Consider the following 24,885-nt stretch of genomic DNA (forward strand, 5'->3'; position numbering starts at 1 on the left):
CTCCTCAGCTAAAGATGCCCACCTCCCACCTCTATGCTGGGGTTTTGCCTGCCTTGAGCTTTCAAAAGTCTTGTTCATGCTGTCCTAACAGCTATGCTGGCTCTTGTACATGTGCCAGGCTGTCTAGGAGACTACGAAGAACCCTTTCTTGCTAATGGTTTCTAGAATAGTACAGTTTTGTTATGGGATGAGTGTGGTGTAAATATGTTTTACTCAAAGTAGGCTCCACAGGCCAGAAGATCCTGTCAGTGAAGCTTATTAAAGAGGCCAAGCCTCCTGGCCTACACCCAAATCCACCAAACCAGGCTCAGCATGTTATCGTCATATCCCAATCTGGATGCAAATTTTGGAAACATCCTGGCATAGATGATCTGTTGTGAGGTCGGATTACCTGTGTTTTAATCCCAATTTGTTTGCTTACAAATTCTGTGGCCCTGGGCAAGAAATTTACCTCCCCCCACACCCCCGAGTGCCTACATCTCCTCATTTGCTAAAAGGGGGCACTATGAACATAATGGATATTTTAAGGCATAAGTGGGTCTGGTAGCTCATGTCTGCAGTCTTAGTTACTTAGGAGCCGAGGTGAGCTCATGACCTGTCCAGGGTACACAATGAGTCCAAGGCCATCCCAAGCAATTAAAACAGCTTAGGATATAGCTCAATGGTAGAATATTTGTTCAATCAAAATGCCACATATGTTAATACATTAAAAGGCCCAATACCCTGCCAGGTCCATGGAAATCATGGTGCTTATTGCATTCCCATTTTCCTCTGGTCCTCTGATAGGCTGATATGATCACTGTAGAGACAGAAAAAATCCAAAAGAAGCAGCGGTCCTGCCTGCCACCCCACCCCCACCTTTCCGATCCTACCTTCTTGGTGTCTGGCATAGGGCCCCAGATACTAAGTATAGTTAGAGCCTACCTTCTAACGGCTCCTGGCAGCTCATCCCCAATGTCCAGTCTCAGGGAGAACTCTAACCTATTCCTTTCTATGGGTGTGGTTCTTTCTCTCTCTGGGAATTTGCCTGTTGTGATTTTGTCTATAACTTATAACACTTATTAAATTTTCCATCAGACTCAGTGGGTAAAGACAGCTGTCACAGTACCTAAGACCTCAGTTTAAACCCTAGACTCCATCCACATGGTAGAAAGAGAAATGACTCCCACAAATTGAACTGAGTCTGCCAGCATTCTGTAGGTCATGAATGTGCTCACACATAAGATGTAAATAGTAATAATAATAATAAACATTTCTATGTCAGTTTGATACTTTCACCCCATGCCTTGGGCACACCATTCTCAGCATGACAACCTGCCCAGATATCTTCTTTTGACACTTAAGGTCTTTTTGGAAAATTTTCTCACTGATATATTGAGCATTCACATTTTCCCTTCATTTTTTATATTTTAAAGAAGAAAACAAAAAGAGTTGCTGATATTTCATTTGGTATCTTTGTAATTACATTAAAGTGTCTGGGCTTTGAACTTTTATTAATTTTGCAAGCAAATGCACCCATAGGCAGCATGTTATTTCAATCTGTATCAATGGCTGACAGTACTTCTATATTACTTAAGAGGATCTTTTGTTGTTATTTATATCCAAAATTTCATTTGACTTTTAGAGAAATACAGATAAGTGCTATAAATCCATTCCAAGGATTGAGATTATCTTTTTATTCTGCGACATTGTTGACCAACAACCTGAATAGTGATTTTTTTGGGGGGGACACATGTTTTTTATTTATTTTTAAAATAATTTTATTTTACCTGCCAATCCCAATTCCCTCTCCCTCCCATCCTCCCACTCCTCCCACCTTCTCCCCACACCACCACCCCCTGTCCCCCATCCACTCCTCAGAGAAGGTGAGGCATCCCATGGGCAGTCAACAAAGTCTGTCCTATCACTCGAGGCTGGACCAAGATCCTTCCCCCATGTATCTATGCTGAGCAAGGTATCCCTCCATAGGGAATGGGCTACAAAGAGCCAGGTCATGCACTAGTGATAAATACTGGTTCCATTGCTAGTAGCGCCACAAACTGCCCAGGACACACAACCCACATTCAGAGGGCTTAGTTCGGTCTTATGCTGATTCCCCAGCTGTCAGTCCAGGGTCAGTGAGCTCCCAGTAGCTTGGATCAGTTGTTTCTGTGGGAATCACCATCATGGTCTTAGTCCTTTTGTTCATAATATTGCTCCTCCCTCTCAATGACTGAACTCCAGGATTTTGACCCAGTGCTTAGCTGTGGATCTCTGCATCTGTTTCCATCAGACACTGGATTAAGGTTCTTTGATGACAACTGAGGTAGTCATCAATCTGATGATAGGAAAAAAGCCGTTGAGGTATCCTGTCCACTATTGCTTAGATTCTTAGCTGGGGTCATCCTTGTGGTTTCCTGGGGGTTTTCCTGGTGCCTGGTTTCTCATTAACTCTACAATGGCTCCTTTTTCAAGGTATCTCTTTCCTTGCTCTCCCTCTATGTCCTTAACCTAATTCGATCTCCCCCCAACTCCTCATGCTACACAGTGATTTTTAAAGTGATAAAAATACTCAGGGACACATCAGTCATCCCAGGCAGGCAGATGGAGAGTTTGGGACCAGCCTGGGCTACTCTGTGATGTCCTGCCCCCCCCCCGCCCCCACACACAAAATGGAAAGGAAAGGAAAACCAAAACCAAAGAGAAGAAAAAGAAGGAAGACAGGAAAGCAAATGCAGTCAATCTTGATGTGATCTTCTAATATCCTATCATAATCCACCTATTACATAAATATAAACATTTACAGTCTGGACTTACATTAGTAAGAATATAAGCTGAATAGTGCTTTTCTCATATGAATGACTGTTAACTGAACCCAGGGGAAAATTTAAAATTTAAAAACATTCTAAGAAGGTAATTTATTAGTATATTAGAAACCTGGTAATGCTTTATAATTCAATGAAGATTTTATGTTCTATAAGAAAGGACTTTTAGAAGCATCATGTTAGAAGCGTCAAACGGAAGATGTCTTTGCTATTACATTGGGATCTCCAATGGCTAACAGGTCCCAGATAGATTTTTTTTTTTGAAAACTATGGCTGCCTATTTTGAGTGGCCTCATTAAAATAAGCATACATTACTGTGATGGGAAAAGACACACCAGCATTCAGAGGCTGAATTACTTTCTCTCTCTAGCTATTCATGGTCAACACCAAAAAATAAAACTGTTTTTCTAATTCTCCATTTTCAAAAATGAGGCCAGGGAGGATTTAGGCAACTCCACAGGGCAAAGGTAGGGTGGCCTTTTATTTTCTCTGAGACCAATGTGGAGTCTCTGTAATTTCAGGTTTCTTTTTTAAAAATTTTATTGATTTTTATTGAGCTCTACATTTTTCTCTGCTCTTCTCCCTGACTCTCCTCTCCCCTTCAACCCTCTCCCAAGGTCTCCATGCTCCCAATTTACTCAGGAGATCTTGTCTTTTTCTACTTCCCATGTCGATTAAATCTATATATGTCTCCTTTAGGGTTCTTATTGTTGTCTAGGTTCTCTGGGGTTGTGATTTGTGGGCTGGATTTCTTTGCTTTATGTTTAAAAACCACTTATGAGTGAGTATATGTGATAATTGTCTTTTTGGGTCTGAGTTACCTCACCCAATATGTTTTCTAGCTCCATCCATTTGTCTGCAAAATTCAAGATGTAGTCATTTTTTCTGCTGTGTAGTACTCCATTGCGTAAATGTACCACATTTTCCTTATCCATTCTTCAGTCAAGGGGTATTTAGGTTGTTTCCAGGTTCTGGCTATGATAAACAATGCTGCTATGAACATAACTGAGCATATGTCCTTGTGGCACGACTGAGCATCCTTTGGATATATACCCCAAAGTGGTATTATTGGGTATTGAGGAAGGTCAGTTCCTAGTTTTCTGAGAAATCGCCACACTGACATCCAAAGGGGCTGTACCAGCTTGCACTCCTACCAGCAATGCAGGAGTGTTCCCCCCGCCCCCCGGACCTCCTGGCCCCGCAATCTCTCCAGCATAAATTGTCGTCAGTGTTTTTTGATCTTGGCCATTCTTACAGGTATAAGATGGAATCTCAGAGTTGTTTTGATTTGCATTTCTCTCATGGCTAAGGATGTTGAACATCCTTAAAAATCTTTCAGCCATTTTAGATGCCTCTGTTAAGAGTTCTCTGTTTAGGTCTGTACTCAATTTTTTTATTGGATTATTTGTTCTTTGGATGACCAATTTCCTGAGTTCTTTGTATATTTTGGAAATCAGATCTCTGTCTGATATGGGGATGGTGAAGATCTTTTTTTTAAAAAAAAAACTTTATTTGATGCACATTGGTATAATGATGTCAGATTTTCTGGAACTGGAGTTACAGACAGCTGCGAGCTGCCATGTGGGTGCTGGGGATTGAACCTGGGTCCTCTGGAGGAGCAGTCAGTGCTCTTAACCACTGAGCCATCTCACCAACCCCCTGTTGATGAAGATCTTTTTCTATGCTGTAGGCTGTCGTATTGTCTTGTTGACCATGTCCTATGCTTTACAGAAGCTTTTCAGTTTCAGGAGGTCCCATTTACTAATTGTTTCTCTCAGTGTCTGTGCTACTGGGGTTATATTTAGGAAGTGGTCTCCTGTGCCAATGATTTCAGGTTTATTGAATGACACTGGACATGTCCAAATTAATCTAAATTTTATCAGTAATATACACATATAAAAATCATTTCTAATAAGTTTATTAAAAAGAAGAAACAAAAACATATTGACCTAAGTCTCAATTTCTGTGTCACTTATACCTTTTACTGTTTTTATTTATCATAAATAGGCCACTAATATGTGACACAGCTCTTGGTATGTAGTGCCGGGTGCAGGGTGAAGCTTTTGAAGGACAGCCAGTGGTGTCAGAGATCTCTGCAGTCTCAAATTCTCTCTTCACTCTCCTTAGAGTGACAGTTTGTCCTATGATAGGGACATAATCTGGGAGGCACCACCACCAAAACACTCCATCGTGACTTTCTCCAGCTGAACAGCTGAAGAAAGATGTCAATGGACCTTTGATGTGAGTAAGTCCTCTCTGAAGCAGCAGCTAACAGACAGTATCAGCGGGTACCTACAGGCCCTTTGCATACATATGTTGTCTTCCAGTTTAGTGTGGTTATGGGGTTCCATGCAAATGAGTGTGTCTCTGATTCTTGTGTCTTCTATTGGGCTCTTTTCCCTTTGTTTGTTTTTGTTCAATTCCAATGGGCTAGTTTTCATTTTATTTTATTATATTTTATTATTATCCCCTAGAATCCTATTTATTTTCCAATGTAAAACAGAAAGGAGGTGGATCCAGATGGGAGGGTGAGGAAGGAATTGGAGAAGTAGAGGAAGGGGAAACCATAATCAGGATATGTTATGTGAGAAAAATATCTATTTTTCAATAAAAGGAACAAAATGTATAAACAAACAAACACATAAATTCTTCTTAGCATCCTATGGAGCCTTCTCTAAAATAGTCTAGGCACCTAGGCACAAACCTAGCCTTATCAAATACAAAAAAAAGCAAAATAGTCTTTAATTTCTGATCAGATCATAGAGCAATAAAACTAGAAACAAATTGTAAGAGAAACCACAGAAGCTGCACAAATACAGAGACTAAACTGTACACTCGAAAATAAGGGAAGAAGTTAAAAATGTTTTAGCATCAAATAAAAATGAAAACACAATTTATGAGAAGCTTCCTGATACTACCAAGACAGTCCTAAAAGAAAAATGTATAGCTATGAGTGCTTACCCAGCTCTGACCCCTGCAATCTGCAACAACGACCCAGGTCTGGCATGTGTGTGAGCACACACATCATAATGCCCACGTGAAATTCAATTTGTGGCAATTCATTCTCTCTTTCCACCATATATCTGTGTCTCAGGGACTGAACACAGGTCATCAGGCTTAGTGGCAGGCACTCTTACCCACTGAGCTTCTCACCAGCCCTTCCTAAGTATTTTGTGTATTATAAGAAATCACAAATCACTTGGAAAACCATGCATTTTAAATTAAATCAAAAGAAGATACTAAGTGATGTAGTGACTATTGCTTTCCAGTGATTTAATGGCTAAATCATCAGAGAGTAACATAGAAACACCCCAAAAAAGCAAGATGTGTTCAACTTATTACAACTATGGGATAAGGCACAGGTGTTATCTAAGGAATGCCAAACGGGAAGCAATGTGGAAATTTTGCTGACTCATCTACAGTTTTGTGACTTTCGGCTGAATTCCATGTGTGCCATGTCTTTGAGGTGCGATGTTACATAGCCCATGCCAGCCAGGAGATGTGGAACACAAGTGAAAAATCATGCATTACTATTGAAGCTCTTCTCACCTCCTTCTTGACTTCCTCTTCATCCTCCAGCGTCAATGCGGCCAGCTGCTTCGCTCTCTGCTCCATCAGGTTGACATACCGAATTGGGTTTGACAGAGCTTCGATGACATCTAAATGGGGAAGAGACACTCTAGGTCAAGGTTTCAGCAGGAGTGGACTTTATGTCATCCATCCAAGGAACTATCCACACACATAACCCACCATCCATTCATGCATTCATTTATGACCGACTTGCCCACTCATTACTGCAGCATCATTTATTCCTCCACCTACCCCTGGAACTCTCCACTCAGATACGCCCAGTTTGAAAATACACAAGGGTCAGGACTTTTCTAAAACTTCAGGAGAAATCAGAGTCACTCGGTTCTGAGAGTCAAATGATTTGCATTTCAAGTGACGATCCCCACAACTTGGTGCTCTCTCTAGCTTCCTTTTGAAGGGTTGGTCTACTCCAGCAATGGCCTCCATACCTATTTGGTTAAAAGTGTATTACGAGTGGAGACACTTCACGTAAAGCCTGTCTTCCATTTATAGGAACAACCAATTTGGCAATTTGGGTTTCATCTGCATGGCAGTGGCAAGGCAGGGGAAATTACAGCCGCCACCCTTGGGCCAGAAACATGTGTTCCAAGTTTGTCAGTCTCCACCAATGGCCAGTGTCTCACTCCTAGGACCCTTGATAATAAAAAAACAAAACAAAACAGAAACAAAATAAAAACAACAAAACATTTGAAAACGTGACTTTGGATTAAGTTAGTGCCTGCGAATTTGGGATTCCCATCTATAAATTGAATTAGAGATCTGTAACTTGCTGGAGGCAAATTCACTATAGACAAAGATGAAAAAGACTACCCTTGTGTAAAGAGACTAAGCATTGGAATACTAGGATTTCCATCAAGAAATGTTTAATGTACACACAAAAGCTCAAACAACTGACTGCTAAGCATACGCACAAAAGAAGTTGTGCTTATGAGGCCACAGTGTCCCACCCCTGGCCCAGTTAGCCTTCCACCAGGTGGCGCTGTTTACCTGCATATGTGTCTGGCACATAGTCTTTGACTTCTATGTAGACAAAGACAGCTGGCAGCATCAGGGGCTGGTTCCTCTCATTCCGCAGGGAGACATAGTGATAGCCTGCAGGGTGACAATGACACTGAGTGTCACCTGTTTGCTTTACAGTGCTAGAGACATCCATTCCCACCTGTGGTGGAGGAAAAACAGTCCACTTCTTTCTCATGTCAATCACACCATTCCAAGTGATAAGAAAGTACTTTCCTCAACAGGCTGGAAAGCATCACTGATTCTGTACTATCAATATCATCATCATCATCATCATCATCATCATCATCATCATCATCATTTCTGCTCTAATTATCATTATTATCATCAGTATTTCTGTTCTAACCACATTTTTACCTGCAAATTGTGTATCCCAGTCTGAATTACTGGTCCAAATGTGCCCTCTACAACAAGTCATACTTGATGTGATTTCGTGACTGGGGAATCTGCTTTGTCCATGAGACATTAGTGTTTTGGGATCAGCATTGTGTGAACATGCACGTATAGAGTTTTTAAAAACATACTTTTAACATACCAGTGGGTTCTCTAAAAGAGCCCCTAGGTTGGATGCCACCACCACTTCAGCCTGCACCCCAAAATGAAGACACATAGGACAGAATCAAATCCAAATGGCATCCTGAAGTACAATTTTGCCACTGAGCTCAGGCTAACTCAGCCAATCCTTATGCTGTAGCTGATGGGCTTTTTCTCCCATGAGCACAGGCTAGTCCGACCAATCCTTATGCTATGACTGTTTTGCTTTGTCCCCCAGGTTCTCTTGTTGGAGGTTGAGTAATCATCCAGACTGAGCTTGGCCTTCCCAGTTCTCTAGTTTCCTATCTGGTGAGGTGATCCTCAACCCTCAATTCCTCTAGGAAGCCTCCACTATTAGGTCTTTACCGGAAGAAAACTGATAAAAATGATCTAATCTTTGTAGAAGAGAGGGACTGCTTGTTGGGGTTTCTGCCCTGCCCAGTTCCCCACAGCCAGCAAGCCCCAAAGAAAATCACACAGAATCTACATTGGGTTATAAACTGATTGGCCCATTAGCTCAGTCTTCTTACTAGTGCTTGTAGCTTATATTAACCCATTATTCTTATCTATATTAGCCACATGGCTCAGGCGGGCAGTTTACATGTTGTTCCTTCAGTGGTCTGGGCTGGATTAGGAGGAATGGGCTTCCTCCTTTTTATCATTCTCCTGTTCTTATCACCCGCCTCTACTTCCTGTCTGGTTGACCCGCCTATACTTCCTGCCTGGCCAATCAGTATTTATTCAAAACATGATTGACAGAATACAGACAATTCTCCCTTACCACATCTTGACCTTGTAGCCTCTAAAATTGTGAGCAAAATAAACTTCTTTGCTTTATAAAGCAGCCCAACTCAGGTATTTTCATTATAGCAATAAAAAAGACACTATTATACAGTCCTAACTCACAAGACTCATGATCAGGAACACAAATACTTGAAAGTGAGTTTTCAGAGAGCTTTTTATGCATAAGAATTGTGGCAAAAGTTGATTTTTGCAACACTACCCCATGAAAAAATGAACAACTACCAGATTTATTTGAATAATTTCAAAGCCTCTGTTATGCAGCAACATCACGAAGGAGCAATGCTGTTTAAGCAATATCAGTTTAAGATGTGTTATATTCACTCATGCTGTGGAATGTTTGTTTAACGATGCAAAGATGTGCTGTATTCTTTTATGTTGCATTTGCTTAACTCTGTAAAGCTGTGCTACTCTGCCTGCCTGAAACACCTGATGGTCTAATAAAGAGCTGAACGGCCAATAACTAGGCAGGAGAGAGAAATAGGCAGGGCTGCCTGGCAGAGAGAATAAATAGGAGGAGAAATCTAGGGAAGAGAGTGAGAAGTGAGGATAAGGAGGAGGAGAGGAGGATGCTAGGGGCCAGCAACCCAGCCACAGAGTAAGAAAGAAAGAAAGATATAGAGAGTAAAGAAAGATAAAATAAAAAGTACAGAGGCAAAATGTAGTTAAAGAGAAACAGAATAATGTAAGTTAGAAAAGCCAACCTAAGACTGGGCAGTGATAAGTAAGTATAAGTCTCCATGTATTTATTTGAGAACTGAGTGTCAGGCCCCCAAAAAGTAAAATAAAAAACCAACTACAGAGCAACAGATCCTAAGTCATTCTTTGATAACTAAGTCTCTCACCACATACCTGGCCGAATAGCCTGCACAGGCAAGATCCGGTGGCCAATAAATTTACCTCCTTCTTCATATGCTGCTATCCTCAAACATGCCAGAGAAGGCAGAACTACCTGTGGGGACATAAATGAGGCTGGTTATAAGAGTAAGCAAATCACAGAAAGAACTACAAAAGTATTGGAGATCCTGACTCTGCCTTTCCAAAACCAGGTATCTACTCATCTAATCTCAGTAAAAAGTTAAACTGCCTCTTTGTGAGGTAAGGAAAGCCATGACCAACCAGAATAGGAGAATTCTGGGAAGAGGAAAGGCTCAGACTTCAGTCGTCACTCAGACACAGAGGAAGAAAGATGAGAATGCCTCACTGATAAAAGGTACCAAGCCATGTGGCTAACACAGACAAGAATTAAGGGTTAATTTAAGATGTAATATTTAGCTAAAAATATGCCTAAGGTATTGGTCAAACAGTGTTCTAATTAATATAGTTTCTGTGTTATTTAATTCAGGTCTCGGTGTCCAGGAAAAAAAGGAACAAACAGTCTCTGCCTACATAAAACCAAATAATTGCTTGTTTTTCCTGTTTAAGACACCCAGAAACCACCTGCCTCTTGCAGCAGACACCCACCTTTTTAAACACAATAGGTTCTTCCTCCCAGACAGGATTCACAGCATTTCCCTGGGATGTCTTGGTTTTAAAAGCCTTTCTCCTTGTGTCCACAGGTAAACCAAACATATCCACCTCCACGTAAGTCCCAACCTTCTTATCAGAAAGAAACTGGCCTGAAATAATCTAGAAAAGAGCAGAAAGTCTTGACAAATGAGTAACAAAGAGTTAGGAGACAGCTTGAAGGAGGTCAAATGTAGCCTACAAGTGTGAAATCCTATGCGAAATGAAATAAAAGCAAGGGTAAAACCACCATTCCGCTCCCACTTAACAAGTAGACCGAGGAGACTGAGAAGGGGAGGTTGGGAGCCAATCAGATGGAGTCTTATGGGAACAATGAATGAACAAGCATCCTTGGATGTCACCAAGTTATCATGACATCTGTCCTCACCCAGATAGCCATCTGTAGAATTGTGGGCCTCCTTTGTCTAGATACAGAATTAACCAATGTCCTGTAGCTATATGAGATTTAAGACTACATATTCACACAACATTTCCTAAGGCTTCCTCTACCTATATTCAAGTGGTCAAGATCTGAGGGACCCATCACCTGCCATAAAGATTAATGAATACATTAATCCAGAACTAATTCAGAGAGCTTTCCAGGTTATTGGCTCCTTGACTATTCAGGATTTCTGACCACATCAGCAGAGTCTTTGGCATTCCTCAGCTCCTGATGCTTATGTTCACGTCACCATTGTGCCAGATTTCTAGCCTGGTCATCATCTTGGAAATCCTGCCCCTGTCGTGGGTAACCTCAGAAAGCTGCTGAGTAGCTGATGACTTTGTTCCAAACACAACCTGGATCCCCAGGTTTGCTCTATCACTCCCTGCTCCTGCTGCCCTTTCTGGAAGGACAGGAACATGCTTCCATTCACCACTACGGCAGGTGGTAGATCCGTTGGATGTTGGCAACTTGGGATACACAGAGAGGAAGATGTGGGAGATGTTTTCTGAATATGTAAGTCTTAAAATCTCATTCAATTACACAATATTGAATAATTCCATAGCTAGGCAAAGTAGGCTCACAATTGTACAGATGACAAGCTCAGCAAGAGCAAAGGCTTGGTGGACACACACTTGGTATCAACCACTGCTTTTTTTTAACTTGGGTTCTACTTGCTAGCAGGTTTTGTATAACATATTTGAAACTTTCAAGTGACATGAATCCCATCAGGGATTCAGATGCTCCGAAGATTGGGTGCTTATGTTGCTTGGTGAAAATCAGGGTCCTAAAGTAGCCCTGGCCCTAAGTCTCAGGGTTCTTGTCAGTCAGATGGAATGGCAGATCACGGTGTTATCTGGTCTGGGATGTGGAAGTCTCTGCCAGAAGACCCACATAGAGTTATAACAGGACCAATGGGGTCCCCATCCAGGTCTGGCAATGATGATGGAGGCAGGTGGGACTCTACTCAGTGGCCTGCATTTTGGATGGAAGCTAAAGGGTAAATTTTTGGTGGAGGCTCTCAAATATTTTCCCATTCATCCCATCTTTTCCATATCTCTGTCATGGTTTTAGAACTGTTTCCACTGTCAGAGTAGAATTTTTAGGACAAAAAATCAATAAACCAAAAGACACATGAGAATGAGGTGGAGCTAAACAAGTCACACTACTACCAGTTTGCCTCAGCTAGGACAAGTAGCAGAAATGCTGAAACACAGTCTTCCATCAATACGTGCTGCTTGTGGTGTCTTACCCATTCTTGACAGGAATTAAACCTCATTTGCTAAAAACCATTTCCTACAAGAAATACATTTATGCAGCGTCATTTTTGCCTAGTTCACTCTATAATCCATGGCTTGAAATAACTTCAAAAGATAAAATTATAAAACATTTTTGAGACTTTAGCATAAAGTGGCTCACTCTGGGGAGAACCAAGGGCTGGAGCAATGTCGGGTATGGAGGCAGAGGCCTGTCATCCCAGCATTAGGTTGAGTTGGGGGAACAGAGAATTCAAGGAGAGCCTGAGCTACACAGTGATGCTGTCTCAAAAAACCAAGGGCTTGGGAGGGAGAGCAGGGGCAGAGCACTCGCTTAGTAGGTCCAAGGCCCTGGTGTTTCATCACTAGTGGAATAAGGCATGTGCACGGGGGCTGATGGTGTTTGGGTTAGAAATTAAGCTCTCAAAAAGCTGTGTGACAAGAGTTTCACTTGGCTTTGTTAAGGTCAGCCTGGAAAATGCATTTATGCTGAGTTTTGTATGTTTATTAGTCACACAATTATTCATGAAAACACAAATGAATGAGACTTTAAAAAGAAAATTTGGGGGTTTTATGACACTCTAGTTTTGACTGTGACACACTTCCAGAGTCCATGGGGGAATCTCTTTATAAAAATAGAGCCCTCTCATGGTATTAAAATACTTCTTGACAGCTAACAATCTGTGGTCACAACTATTTAAAACTGAATAAAAGGATTTGGAATTCATTTTTAGGATAGAATGCATAGTTAATAAAGCATTCCTTTAGATTATTAAAATGAGTTTTACATCCCTGAATATTTGGGTAGATTAAAAAATATGCTGTGGTGACATGGAAGCTTTTGTTCAATATTTAATAACTAGAATTGGTGAGAACGAGGGGAGGGGGGATAGGAAGGCCTCTGTATGGGTGCCGGGCTTCCCTGTACATTTTCCAATGCGATGTTTGCCTCCAAAGAGATGACTGGGACTGGCCAATGGGAAGTCTCTGCTCATCTATTTCTTTAGCTCCATCTATTCTCATCCTAAGAACGAGACTCAGCTCCTTTATTTTTTTGTAGTCTGGGGAAATCATTAATGAGTATTTTATCCTTAAAAGGAAAAAGAAAATGTATGAAGGATACTTCCTAACTCCTAAGTTTTTGATGACAAAGATATTTCTTTGTGCAATATATATGATCTTTAAGTCTCTTTTAAGGGACAGGTTTGTTACCTGCATATCCAGGGTAGAGGGGTGGGGGTTGGAGATGGTAAGGGTGGGAGTGGACGTACCTTAACGGATAGAGTGTTGGCCACTATCCCATCTACAATTCCTTCAGTAAATGGATCAAAATGCTTGTCCGGCCTCCTCATGAACTCTGGCTTTAGCCTGTAGCCGCTCTTCCCATTGTACTCATACATGCCCATATTGATCTGCATAGCCAGGTCTAATTAGAAAAACAGCCCAGTGTGAGTGCATCTGTGTTTGGAAATTGCAGAGTAAGACTATGTAAGATTACAGTCCACTTCCCCGACTGTTCACACATTTACAAGGAAATAATTACACACCATAAAAATTTAGAGACACAAATTTTAAAAAAATGAGCTGTAATCCCCATGCCTGCAGGCTGGCTTATAGTGTTAACCTTTTTCATTTTAAACACATTTTTACAAATGTTACACCCATTTTAGCAAGTATTTTTCGGCCTTAATTTTAACAACTGTCTAAAATTCCTTTGAATACATATATTTGAGTTGATGATTTTATCCAGTCTCTTCTTTAGATATATTTGTTTCTAGTAAATTTTTAGCATTTTACATATGTCTTTCAGTGAACATCATAATGAAAGTTTTGAAAATTTAAAAGTGGGTTTGCTATGAGCAAGGAGAATTTTGGGAGTCAAAAGGTAGGCACATTAGAAAATGCTGTTTTTGTTTTGGTAAGTCTTCTTAAAATGCCCTCTCCAGAAAGTTTAAACTCATTTACATTCAGGCAAACCATTTTAGGGGATGTTTGAGGACTGATTTATATGTAATCCATTTCAAGGGATGCTCTAATTATTTGTTTATCAGTTTACAAAAAGGCATTTTAAATGTGCATTCTGTGATTAATTACAGCCAATATGAATTGTTCACAGACTCTTTTCCAGAGGACCTAGGTTACTGGTCAAAGTTTTCACAGTCAGTACATTTACTGTAATTGCTGGGGTTAAAACAAAACAAAACAAAACACATTTTAGGGTTGAAGAGCATAGTGGTAGAGTATTTACCTAGCAAGTGCCAAATCCAGGATCAAATAAAATCTGTGGATTTGATTCACAGTATATATAGTGTGCATGTATACATATATGTATATAGTATATGTATATATATATATTTATATAATAAATAAAAAGTAGAAAGATTTTAGATCTCCAAGGCACCTAGGAAATAACTAGACGTTCCAAATCATCCATGAAGTGATATATCTGTACTATTAGGGGCAACAAGGAGGTAATAAGAGGGTTGTTTCAGAGTTCTATGCAAGACGTTTTAGAGCAAGGGGAAAAAAACCAAAAAATTCTTTATTGCTTTATCAAACTATTATAATTACAACACTAAAATTGGACAAGGCAACTTAAAAGGAAACAATAGACCTCTTCTACTGGAAACAGTTAATATTACTCAAGAAATTGCATTATTAAACAGAACTAATATTAAGACCAGTAAAATGGCTTAGCAGAGGAAAGCACTTGCCACAGAGCCAGACAATCTGAATTTGATTCCCAAGACTCACATGAGAGGAGAGAGTTGTCTCATAAAAGTTGTCCTCTGACCTCCATGTGGGTGCCCACACATAGGCAGACAGATGACAAACAAACACACACAGCACACACACATACACACACACACACATTACCAAGCAAGGTGTGAACCTCTTAGTGACAGCATTTCTGGAAGATTTATTTCTGTTTCTTGTGTGTGTGTGTGTGTGTGTGTACACATCACATGGACGTGTGTGCAGGTGCACCTTTATGTGTGTGTGTGTGCAGGTTTATGTGTCAGTGCACATGTGACTATAAGGAACAACTACCACGTGTACACATGTGTGGAAGGGAGAGCACAACCTCAGGTGCTCCTTACGAACTGGTCACCTGTGTTTTTGAAACAGGCTCTTCCACTGGGACCCAAAAAGGCCAGTCTGGATGCCAGCAAACCCAAGGGTCTGTGTCTCTGCCTCTCCAGAGCAGAGATGCCAAACGCCTGTCAACACATCAAGCTTTTTTACACGGCTCTAAAGGACCCCGGGTCCCTATGCTGCAAGGTAAGGGCTTTACCCACTGAGCATTCTCCCAATCCAGGATTTCTTTTTTCTTTCTTTCTTTTTTTTTTTGTTATGCTTTCGAATTTCTAGTTTTTCTAAAATGATTTTTATGCCACTTTTAAAAATGCTTGAAAAAACAGCATGAAATCCAGATATAAAACCCCTTTCAAAAATTATTAAAGACATCTCAATTTTCAAAATGTAGTGCTCTTCCTTTGCTTTGATTATCCTTCATTGGAATTTAACTATCCAATCAAATGTGCCCCACCCCCACTCCTAAATTCCCATGGACTTGGAAATGCGACTTTGCAGCAAGGGAAGTGAGCTGCTGTTACTCACCCACGGTCTGGAAATTGAGTGCCACCATCTGGCAGCCAGCATTCCAGAAGAGCTGGGGCATGTAGTTGGAGGAGTCCACGCGTGTTCCTTTGGGATAGATCCTGCTAAGTTGCATCTTGTTGTATCTGGACCATCATGTTAAGTAGTGGATACAATTTCAAAACTATCAGTCTACTCTATTGACTGTAAGACTACTCTCTTACCTCTCACTGGGGGAACGGAGTAAATATTAACGATCACATTGCATTGGTAGGCAAAATAGGCACAGAATGAGTTAATGTAAGAAATGTGTTCTTAAAAAACAAAGTATCACTATTGGTAAGCTTGTGGGTGCTGAGTACTGGGACAGTTAGTGCAACTGAGTCAAAGTCTATGCAGTTAGGAAGCATTAACCACAGTCGTGAAGATGAAGGGCACTACAAGAGGCTGGAATATAAGTCACAGGGGAGGACGGTATTGCGTGTGGGGGAAGCAGAAAGTATGAACCATAAAACTGTTTTTGAAATGCTCTGTTCTCATTTTCTTAACATTTGCTGGAAATGCTATTTGCCAAGAAGACCACAGTAGTTTTTAAGATTAATAAAAAGAGTAAATGTAGGGCAGGAATTTCTGATTTTGTTTCAGATTTTCGTTCAGTTTCCATCCTAAGAACATTGCAGCCACTTAGCACTGTTCTGTCTTTGTAACATGACAGACTGGCTCCCACCACCACTTGCGGCAGAGGTTAGTTAAGATCTAAGGCAGGCAAGACAGATTTGAGTCTGGAACTTGTTGTCTATATGATCTTGGATAAGTTAATTCATCTTTTGTTCTCAGTTTCCTCATAAATACAATACAATCCCTCCATCATAGGATTCCTTTGAGAATTAAATGGGATAACTTATTTTAGAAAGGAGTATCACAAAGTTAGTACTCAATACTGATGACAACGATTGCATAACGTGACTTTAATTATAGAGTTCACATGTGTTCCCTCTTCTCTCACTGATAATCCTCTCTCTCTCTCTCTCTCTCTCTCTCTCTCTGTGTGTGTGTGTGTGTGTGTGAGTGTGTGTGTGTGTTTGAAAAGTGTCATAGCTTAGGCTATCCTGGAACTGGTGATCCTCCTGCCTCAGCCTTCTGAGTGCTGAAATTATTTGCACATGCTTTCATGCTTACCTTCTATTAACGAAGCTTTTGATTTTTGTGTGTATGTGCACATGTGTGTTGTGTGTGTATGTGAATGTGAGCACATGTGAATATGTTTACAAGGTTATAGCAGAGGTCAATCTTGGATGTTACCTGTCAGGAGATATCTACCTTGGTTTTATGATCCAGGGTCTCTCACAGGCCTACAGTTTGCACAAGCAGGCTAGACTGGTTGCCCAGCAAGCCAGAACCACCCTTCTGTCTGTACCTCACTGTAATTATAGGTACATTGCTCCATATCCAACTTTCTATACACATGGGTCCTCATGTGTGACTTAGCCATATTCTTAGTCCCACTGATGAGGTATAAAGATGATTTTTATTCTAGAAATTGCTTCACAAAATTTAACTCTTTAGGATAGTATCATTAACTTATGAAAAAATAACCTGAAGATCTCTTTGATTTTTGATCCATGGGAAATAACATAAGACTAGAAATCACCATTGACATACATTTACATTCATATTCTTTTGGTCATTCTTCCCACTACTTTTTAATTGAACATACACCACGTGTGTGAGGTGCTAAGCCAGAGTTATAGCTATGTGCACATACCATTGATCTATAGATTCATATATATATATACATATATATATATGGAGAACATATGTCGACCAGCATATAAAGTATATACACTTGTGTTACATATATTGTACCCATCAAACAGCCAATCACAGAGCTAGTAGCATTACTTCTGTTTGAAGATGAAGAAAATCAAAATTAAGCAAATTGCCAGGGAACTTAGAGGTTGATGGTTTGAGGCAGCCTTGCAGCCAGAGCCTCCACTAACCTAAAGTTAGTTTGTTTCTCTATAGACCAGGCTACCCACATTGCACACTACACTTGAGACTTGGGCTACAGATGGAAACCCATTCTGTGCATCTTTCTCCTTATTGAACAGTCCATGATTTCAGCTGGTGAGCTCAGCAGTCATTCATCAAATCAAGGATACTCTACAAATTCCACTGGAGACTTTGTAAGTTGCTCAAGTCCTTTGGTTTCCACGAAGGAAGACATTTCAAAGCTTTTATTTCTCTCTGAGTTCAACAACAACAAAAAGGGCAAGAAATAAAATTCAGTATTATTAATGATAATGTTATAAAAGAAATAAATGTTAAGCGAATTGGAGAGTAACTGATTTAACTTTCAGTGTGCATACTCAGACTTCTATCCATGAACCATTTACCAGTAATAAAAGTCGAGTCTTGCAAGTTACCTCTTCATAGCTTGGGTGAGATATTCTCATGGCTCTGAACTTTAGGGCATGAATGAATTAATTAACAGGTGTAGTATGACGAAAAAAAATGGTTTTGTTCTAAATCCCTCCAGACTGACTTCCTGAGGGCCCTGCAGATGTGGTGGGGATGTCGGTGCTGACATTGCAGGCTATTCAGACCCACACTGTCAACCCTTAAAGTCACAGCTAATGTGGCATTAGAATTAGGATCTATCAAAGGACAGGAATCCTGGGAAACATTCGAATCTGCCGGCCTCATTTCCATATTAGATTACAATAGCCCAAAAGGTGAACGTGTTAAAGAACTCAATATTTCTGAATATCAGAGCGTTAGGAAAACATGCTGAATGTGGAATTCAAGCCTCTAGAGGGAACAGGGGCAAAACAGAGTTAACTCAGACACTTTCACATGTCTGATCTCAGACAATTTCCTGGTCTTCCCAGCTTGGCTCAGCGGCTACGCTCCACACTCAGATACGTGCTATACACAGCTGGTAAACAGCTCTGGGGTTGGAAAATCGGCGATCTTTGGGAAAATTTTCCCCTCTTTGGCTCCCTTACTTTCAAAATGAGGCCCCTATTCTTTCTCCTGATCACCTAAGACTCAATCCATCTCCTACTTGCCTAATTTGCTCTCGGGGAACCCCATTTCCTTTAGTTTGGTTCATCATTAATTTACTTTCACGCAACTAATTATTTTAAGCACAGCTGCTAATTAAAATGAAGTCTTCATGATGGGCAAAATACAACCAATGATAGGTCTGGCATGATCACATGACAGAATCAAACGTCCACGGGCATCATTGGGCCCCAGAGAATGTCTACTTCCTGCTCCTCCACCTTTCAGCACCCCTAGGAGCTTTGCTATGGAGCCACAGAAAGTGAAGCCAAAGGGCAGGAAACCCCATGACTGTAGGTTGCTTGACACTGAACAATTTCAGGTAACAAGAATCAGTAATTATGGCACCAGAAAATGCTGAATTCTTTATATATGAGCTGTAATAAAGTTTAAATTCCTTATGCGCATCAAGACACCAAGTGCCACTAAGTTAAGACTCAGGGCAGAGGGTCACAAATAGAATTGCTCATGCCACACAGAAGCTTGAAGTTGGCTATATCTACATTTTTTTTTCTTAACGAGGCTATTGCATTTAAGCAAAATTTCAGTTAAGCAACTGGGAAGCCCCAAGGATCCTCTTCTCTGATCTTAACTTGCACCTTATGTTAGTATAAGGGGCACTTCCATAAAAGGGCTTTCCCCACCAGGTAACAGAAAGATGACTTTTGTACTCACTATGAGTGTATAGCTGGGTGAGGAGAAAAGAAAGTGATACGCAGTGAGTGACATGGTCTCCTCAGGACATGAAATGAGCTGGAGCAACGGAACCTGGGTGGGGTTGGTTCTAGTTTTTGTTACCAAGCTGGACAGATGCTCGGCACGGTCAGTATATTACTAGGGGCCCCACAGTGGTTGTAGCAAAAGAAATGAAATGTGAAATTCCCCATCACTTGGACACTATCTTGATATCTTTCAGGGAACCCTTAAGTATGTGGAGGAGCATCATGAAACGGTATCCTATGGTTTTCAGATATAGCAAATATAATATCGAAGTGTTAAAAGGAGTTCTATTTCTGCAATGATGCCAAGACAGGACAATCCGTGGAAATATTCAAGATGTCCAGAATAGAACACGTCTTTCCAGTTCTGAGTGCCTCCTGGCTAGGCAACACTAGGGATTTCTCCTGCAGAAAAAAGCTTACTTTTTGAAATTTCAAAGGACTCAAACTTGACAGGTTGAATATAGTTCACGAGGTTAGACATCTCTTCTGTGGCCATGGCCTCACTGCCGGCAGTCCCCTAGAAGCAGGAAAAAAATTTCCAGAGTCAGCATTATACTACCCAGGGCTAGCTTCTCAGGAAAATGGTCACATGCCACCAGGGAGCAGAAAGTCCTTCTGTTCTGAAAAGAACTGCTGCAGGTTGATCCACCGCAGGAGAGGAATGAAGGCAGGCTGGGTCCTCATCACAAATACTTGGTGGCATGTATGTTTAGAGTTTAGATATGCAGTATTTGTTTACACATCACGGATATTTTACGGGTGAGTCCTAAGTCCAACAAAACAAATTCTCATTTAAAACTCAAACGCGTGTTATACCCACAACCCATTCTTTCAATGCTGAGTATAAAAACCAGCACATGATGGCTTTAAACATGAAATAAAATTTTCACGGTATAGAATCTTCCAATGTGTGGTTTCAGGTCAGCTTTCCAAACTTTTGGGGGGGTTGGACATTTTAGATTCTATATTTTCATATTCTGTATGCACGGTGTATGGCTATTTTATGAATGGAGGAGCTGGCAGGGTGGTGTGGAGCCAACAGCCTCAGTACCATCCTTTATATATGCAGGCCCTTAGCCTCCCCTCAGGCACTAGGGGTGAAAATCTGCGTTCATGTAGTGATGCCCACAGGAACTGTTGTTCTCTATAACAGAGAGCACACATGAAGTCTACAGTGGGTAAATCAAGAACTCTCTTGACAGTAACAACAACTTCCATGTAGGTAAACTCCATATTAATGGAAAAAATTAACCAAAGGTTGCCTTACGGAAGTAAGTGGGGGCTATGCAAACAATTTCTATATTCCTTATAAGCACACCCCTCCCTAATGGGCTCCTCTGTGACCAAGTTTGTCGTCTGGCAACAGGAGAGCTGCTTAGGTCCTAGAGCAAGGCCATCTGACATTAAATCCAAAGGCCACGAGTCAGAAGCTATTGTGCTACTCATCTGCAAAATAAAAATAAGCAGTACGGTTTTATAATTATTAAAAGCAAGTTAAAAAGCCAGGTGTGGTGGTGCTTGTCTTTAATCCCAGCACTCAGGAGGCAGAGGCAGGCAAGTGTCTGAGTTCGAGGCCAGCCTGGTCTACAGAGTGAGTTCCAGGACTACCAGTGCTACACAGAGAAATTCTGCTTCAATTAATAAAGGATGTGAGCTCGGACCGTGCCTTGCAAATGGTAAGATCGTAAGTTATTTTAGATGTTATCTTCAATAACATATTCGTTAATACACGTTTCAGTGAAGAAAATCCATATTATTACTCGCACAAGGCAGGCCTCTCCAGACAGGTCCAACATTTTCCCATCTTTTATTTTAGAAGAGAAAACACAAAGAGATGAGGATTCTTTGTGAAAATGGCAGCAGAGATCCTCTGGTTAAATGCCAACTGGGAAACAGCCATTGGAAAACAGACAATTGCAAATGATCCAAGTGGACCCTGAAGCCACTCTCAAGCGCAAGCAGCATCCTCGTTATTACTGCAGCTTCCTTCTGGAAATCAAGATGAAATTTAGCGGGGACCTAACGAAGCACATTTCAAACTAATCTGGACACCATGGCTCCTGTGTGTTTCCTTAGCTACATGGAGGCAGACATGGGCTTGAGCCCAGGCCGTTGGAGGATATGCTAGAATACACAGTGGGACTCATTCACAAGACAAACAAATAAAATATATAAAAATTCAGACCATATTAAAGCATGTAATTATAAGGAAAAGAATGCCAAGGAAGAATAGCGTATTGATCCGTGTGTAGTGATACACACCCATGATCCCAGCACTTTAGAGGTTGGGTGAGACAGGAGGATCTGATCAAGGCCGAAACACGAACTCGCTGCCACATTCCGAACATTCCTGCAAACCTGCATTTTCTCTGCATTTTCAGACCACTCCACAAATCATGGAATTGCCTCAAAAAAAAAAACCCTGAAGCTGGCGACCAAATGTCCTGTGCTTACTCCTTTTGCCACTAGATGGCAGAAGGGGATCATAAGAGACCCGTAAGATGGCTACCCGGGGACCAGCGCTCTAGACCGAACTCACCTCATCCATGGAAGACTTTTTACAGTCGTCATCGTCGTCGTCATCGTCGCTCTCCGTATCCGCTTCTCCTGTCAAATTTTAATCACAGACATGATTTTAGAATTCGGAAATTTGAAGAATTTGCAAAAGCATGGTACTGACTAGGTCAGGAGTATCCTGGAAAGCTGACGTTCGGCTTCTTTTAAAATTATCTCCCCACGCCCCGCAACAAGAATTTATGTTTTCTTATCTTAGTAACAGGGAATTAAACTGACATTTTGATAAATTTGATTTGTTGTAACTTGAAATTTTCAAGTTCAATTTAAAAAATGCCCATTTTATAATTTTCTCTTTCATTTATTTTTTCAATTTTTCAATTTTATTTTATATTCCAACCACAGTTCTCCATCCTACCTCTCCTCCGGCCCCCTCTTGCCTCCCCTCCAGCCCCCCATCTATTTGGGTTGGTTTTGTTTGGTCCAAGGAAGTAGTGTCTTGGGAACTCACAGTGGGCATGACAGCATGCACAGACCAAATCCTGACAAGGCGAGGGGAGTGTGAAGTCTCACCTTTAGAGGAGAAACTGCTGGCAATTAATAGCTTCTGGGAAAGGGAGAGGTGATTTTCACTAAGAGGTTGGCGCCTACATTGATCATGTTTGAGGGGAAGGCTACACATCTAAGGGTATTCAGGCAGCCCAAATTAGTATGAAAGAATTGAAATTTAGTATTAAAGAATTTAAAACTAAAAAAAAAATAGGATACAAAGTTGCAAAGGTAGGGAAAGGGGAGTAGATCTCGGAAGAGCTGGGGGTGAATATCATCAAAACATATTGTACGAAATTCTCAAAGAACTAATAAAGATATTTTTAACAATGACATTCCTTTTAAAAGGGGTAGATAAAATAATCTAATGCAAAAAGGATAAAAAACAATGAAAATCAATAAAAACTGAAAACGACCTAATACTTTAAAATCCCTATGCTTGAAAATCCATGTCAATCTGTCCTGGTTCAGCATCGTATTTATCATTAGCCACTATGCTGTCATTCAATTAGTTGGATATTTTCCAGGTAAAATACCTACATTAGTATATTAAGCATTAAATTCTTCTATAGTTCTAGGCTTCATTCAAACGCAATGGAGCTTGTAAAAACACTTTCAAAGAAAAAGTAAACGAGGTACAATCAGTAGGCAGCCCCCCTAACCCCGTTCAGTTTCTCCCACCGCAATAGCACGAACATCCCAATAGATGGCGGTATGAGCTCATCACAGAGGCAGCCTACGCGCCTGGGAGCCTTCTGGTAAGTTGGCCACACACTTCAATCAGTGGAGATGACAAGGTGCCCATAGTCCTGCCTTCCAAGAAGCTCCTAAGTGTTTTCATATGAGTGACCAAGCTCAGTTACTGGATGGGAATGGGGAAACATCGTAGAGGGGAAAGACTTTTGTGCCAGTAAAAACTGCCGATGGACTGTTACAAAGAGCCACACAAGGTCCTTGATGATGCTGACGGAAAAATAATGTGAATTCCTCATATTTGGTGAAGAAATACATCCTGTTATATTACAGACACACTTTTTTAGGAGGCTGCTTCTTGATATTTTATATATGTCCTGAAGTTCTCCTATGTATTATTTTTAATCACAATTAAAATGATCCTTTTAATCAAGCAATCTGAAAACACGATTGCCAGAAACTTCTACAAAATATTTCATGAGACATAAGAATTGTTCCAATCATCATTCTAGATACCCTGTCGGGTCATAGCTTGGATTCTGTGAAGAAGAAAGACTTTATCCTCCTCTACAGTGAAATAAAGACCCAGCTTTTTCCTTTGCAAGTTTAAGAAAGAAAGCCCGTACCGATGTGTATTTATATGTCACATCAGCAGGGTCTGTACATACTCAGGAGCTTTTCTCATAAGACCTTGAAAGGGCCCTAGAAAAATCTATTTGAAATATAAAAAATAATACCTGTTTAAAAAGCAGCAATAGCAACATCCCAAAGCAGTATCTTACTTGACCATCATTCTTTCTGGAAAGTCTTTTCTGGCTAAAGAATTGGCTCCAAGGAGAGGAATCTAGACAACAGATTAAATCCGCTTCAAAACAAGATCCACGCCATGATTTTTTGGTTGCTCGAGTTTCTGGTACTGGGAGCATCCACAAAACAAATGGTAAATTATCAGGACTCTTTATTCAGGGGCCTACCTACATACTAAAACCTCCAAAAATTTGCATAGCAATAAATCCTGATTGCACAACAGACTCCTGGCTAGCTTAGGAAACCTAGAGAATTGCTAGCAGATTGCTGCTGTGTTTCTGTATTAAGCAATCATGCTCACTGCCTGTAGAGATCACTATTAGAGTTAAGCATCCAGTTAAGGGGAGGGAGAACTGGAATTAGATAAAGGCAGATGGCACAAAACCCACCGAGCGCCCACGTGCAAAGGAAGGCACATGGGGACAGGGTGGGAAAGAAGTGGCCTCCACTGATAATCATTTCACACTTCAGATGCGTTCTCACTGAGAACGGAAGTTATTTTTCAAAAATGAGTCAGAATTGTGTCATGATATTTGAAAAAACACATTCATGAACCACGGGGTGGGAGGAATCTTTTGAAAGAATTGTATAATGTTTGTTCGTTACATTGTCCATTTCAATAACAAGAGCAGTTGACAGGTGAGACAGAAAACAGAAGAAAGGGTTAAATCCAGCTCAGTCAGGGCTTGTGTGTGTGTGTGGGGGGTAACATGCTCGGAGGCAGAGCTATTGCCTAGCATGTGAGAGGTTCCGAGGACCAAACAAAACCAATCCAAATAACCAGCCAAAGGAACAACAAACCAAGTTGGCCATGCTTACGCTCTGCTCGCCCTAGATTTTACAATTTAACATTCCAATGGTTTAAAAATCTTTGAATTTATGTGTGATAGGCATAGAAACATACATATATGAACATGTATAAATATATGAGCAGTGCATGCATTTTCCTCAAATAAAGACATATCTACATTGAGACAGAAAAT

The 24,885-nt window shown here is 40.7% G+C and overlaps 1 protein-coding gene across 2 annotated transcripts in view; it reads right to left on the reverse strand.

The window, feature by feature from the left end:
• Nucleotides 1–24,885, reverse strand: part of Plcb1 (phospholipase C beta 1) — a 660,438-nt gene that overhangs the window by 114,608 nt on the left and 520,945 nt on the right. For both annotated transcript variants that reach the window (XM_057780532.1, XM_057780533.1), the window contains exons 15-23: nucleotides 21,879–21,946; nucleotides 19,760–19,856; nucleotides 17,714–17,798; nucleotides 15,573–15,697; nucleotides 13,223–13,377; nucleotides 10,212–10,376; nucleotides 9,600–9,699; nucleotides 7,383–7,487; nucleotides 6,354–6,463 (exon numbers count right to left, since the gene is read on the reverse strand). In XM_057780532.1, the coding sequence (XP_057636515.1) occupies nucleotides 6,354–6,463; nucleotides 7,383–7,487; nucleotides 9,600–9,699; nucleotides 10,212–10,376; nucleotides 13,223–13,377; nucleotides 15,573–15,697; nucleotides 17,714–17,798; nucleotides 19,760–19,856; nucleotides 21,879–21,946 (1,010 nt within the window). The remainder of the gene's footprint in view (nucleotides 1–6,353; nucleotides 6,464–7,382; nucleotides 7,488–9,599; nucleotides 9,700–10,211; nucleotides 10,377–13,222; nucleotides 13,378–15,572; nucleotides 15,698–17,713; nucleotides 17,799–19,759; nucleotides 19,857–21,878; nucleotides 21,947–24,885) is intronic.

This window comes from Chionomys nivalis, chromosome 9 (assembly GCF_950005125.1).
Source record: "Chionomys nivalis chromosome 9, mChiNiv1.1, whole genome shotgun sequence".
In the NCBI taxonomy this organism is placed as follows: Eukaryota; Metazoa; Chordata; class Mammalia; order Rodentia; family Cricetidae; genus Chionomys; species Chionomys nivalis.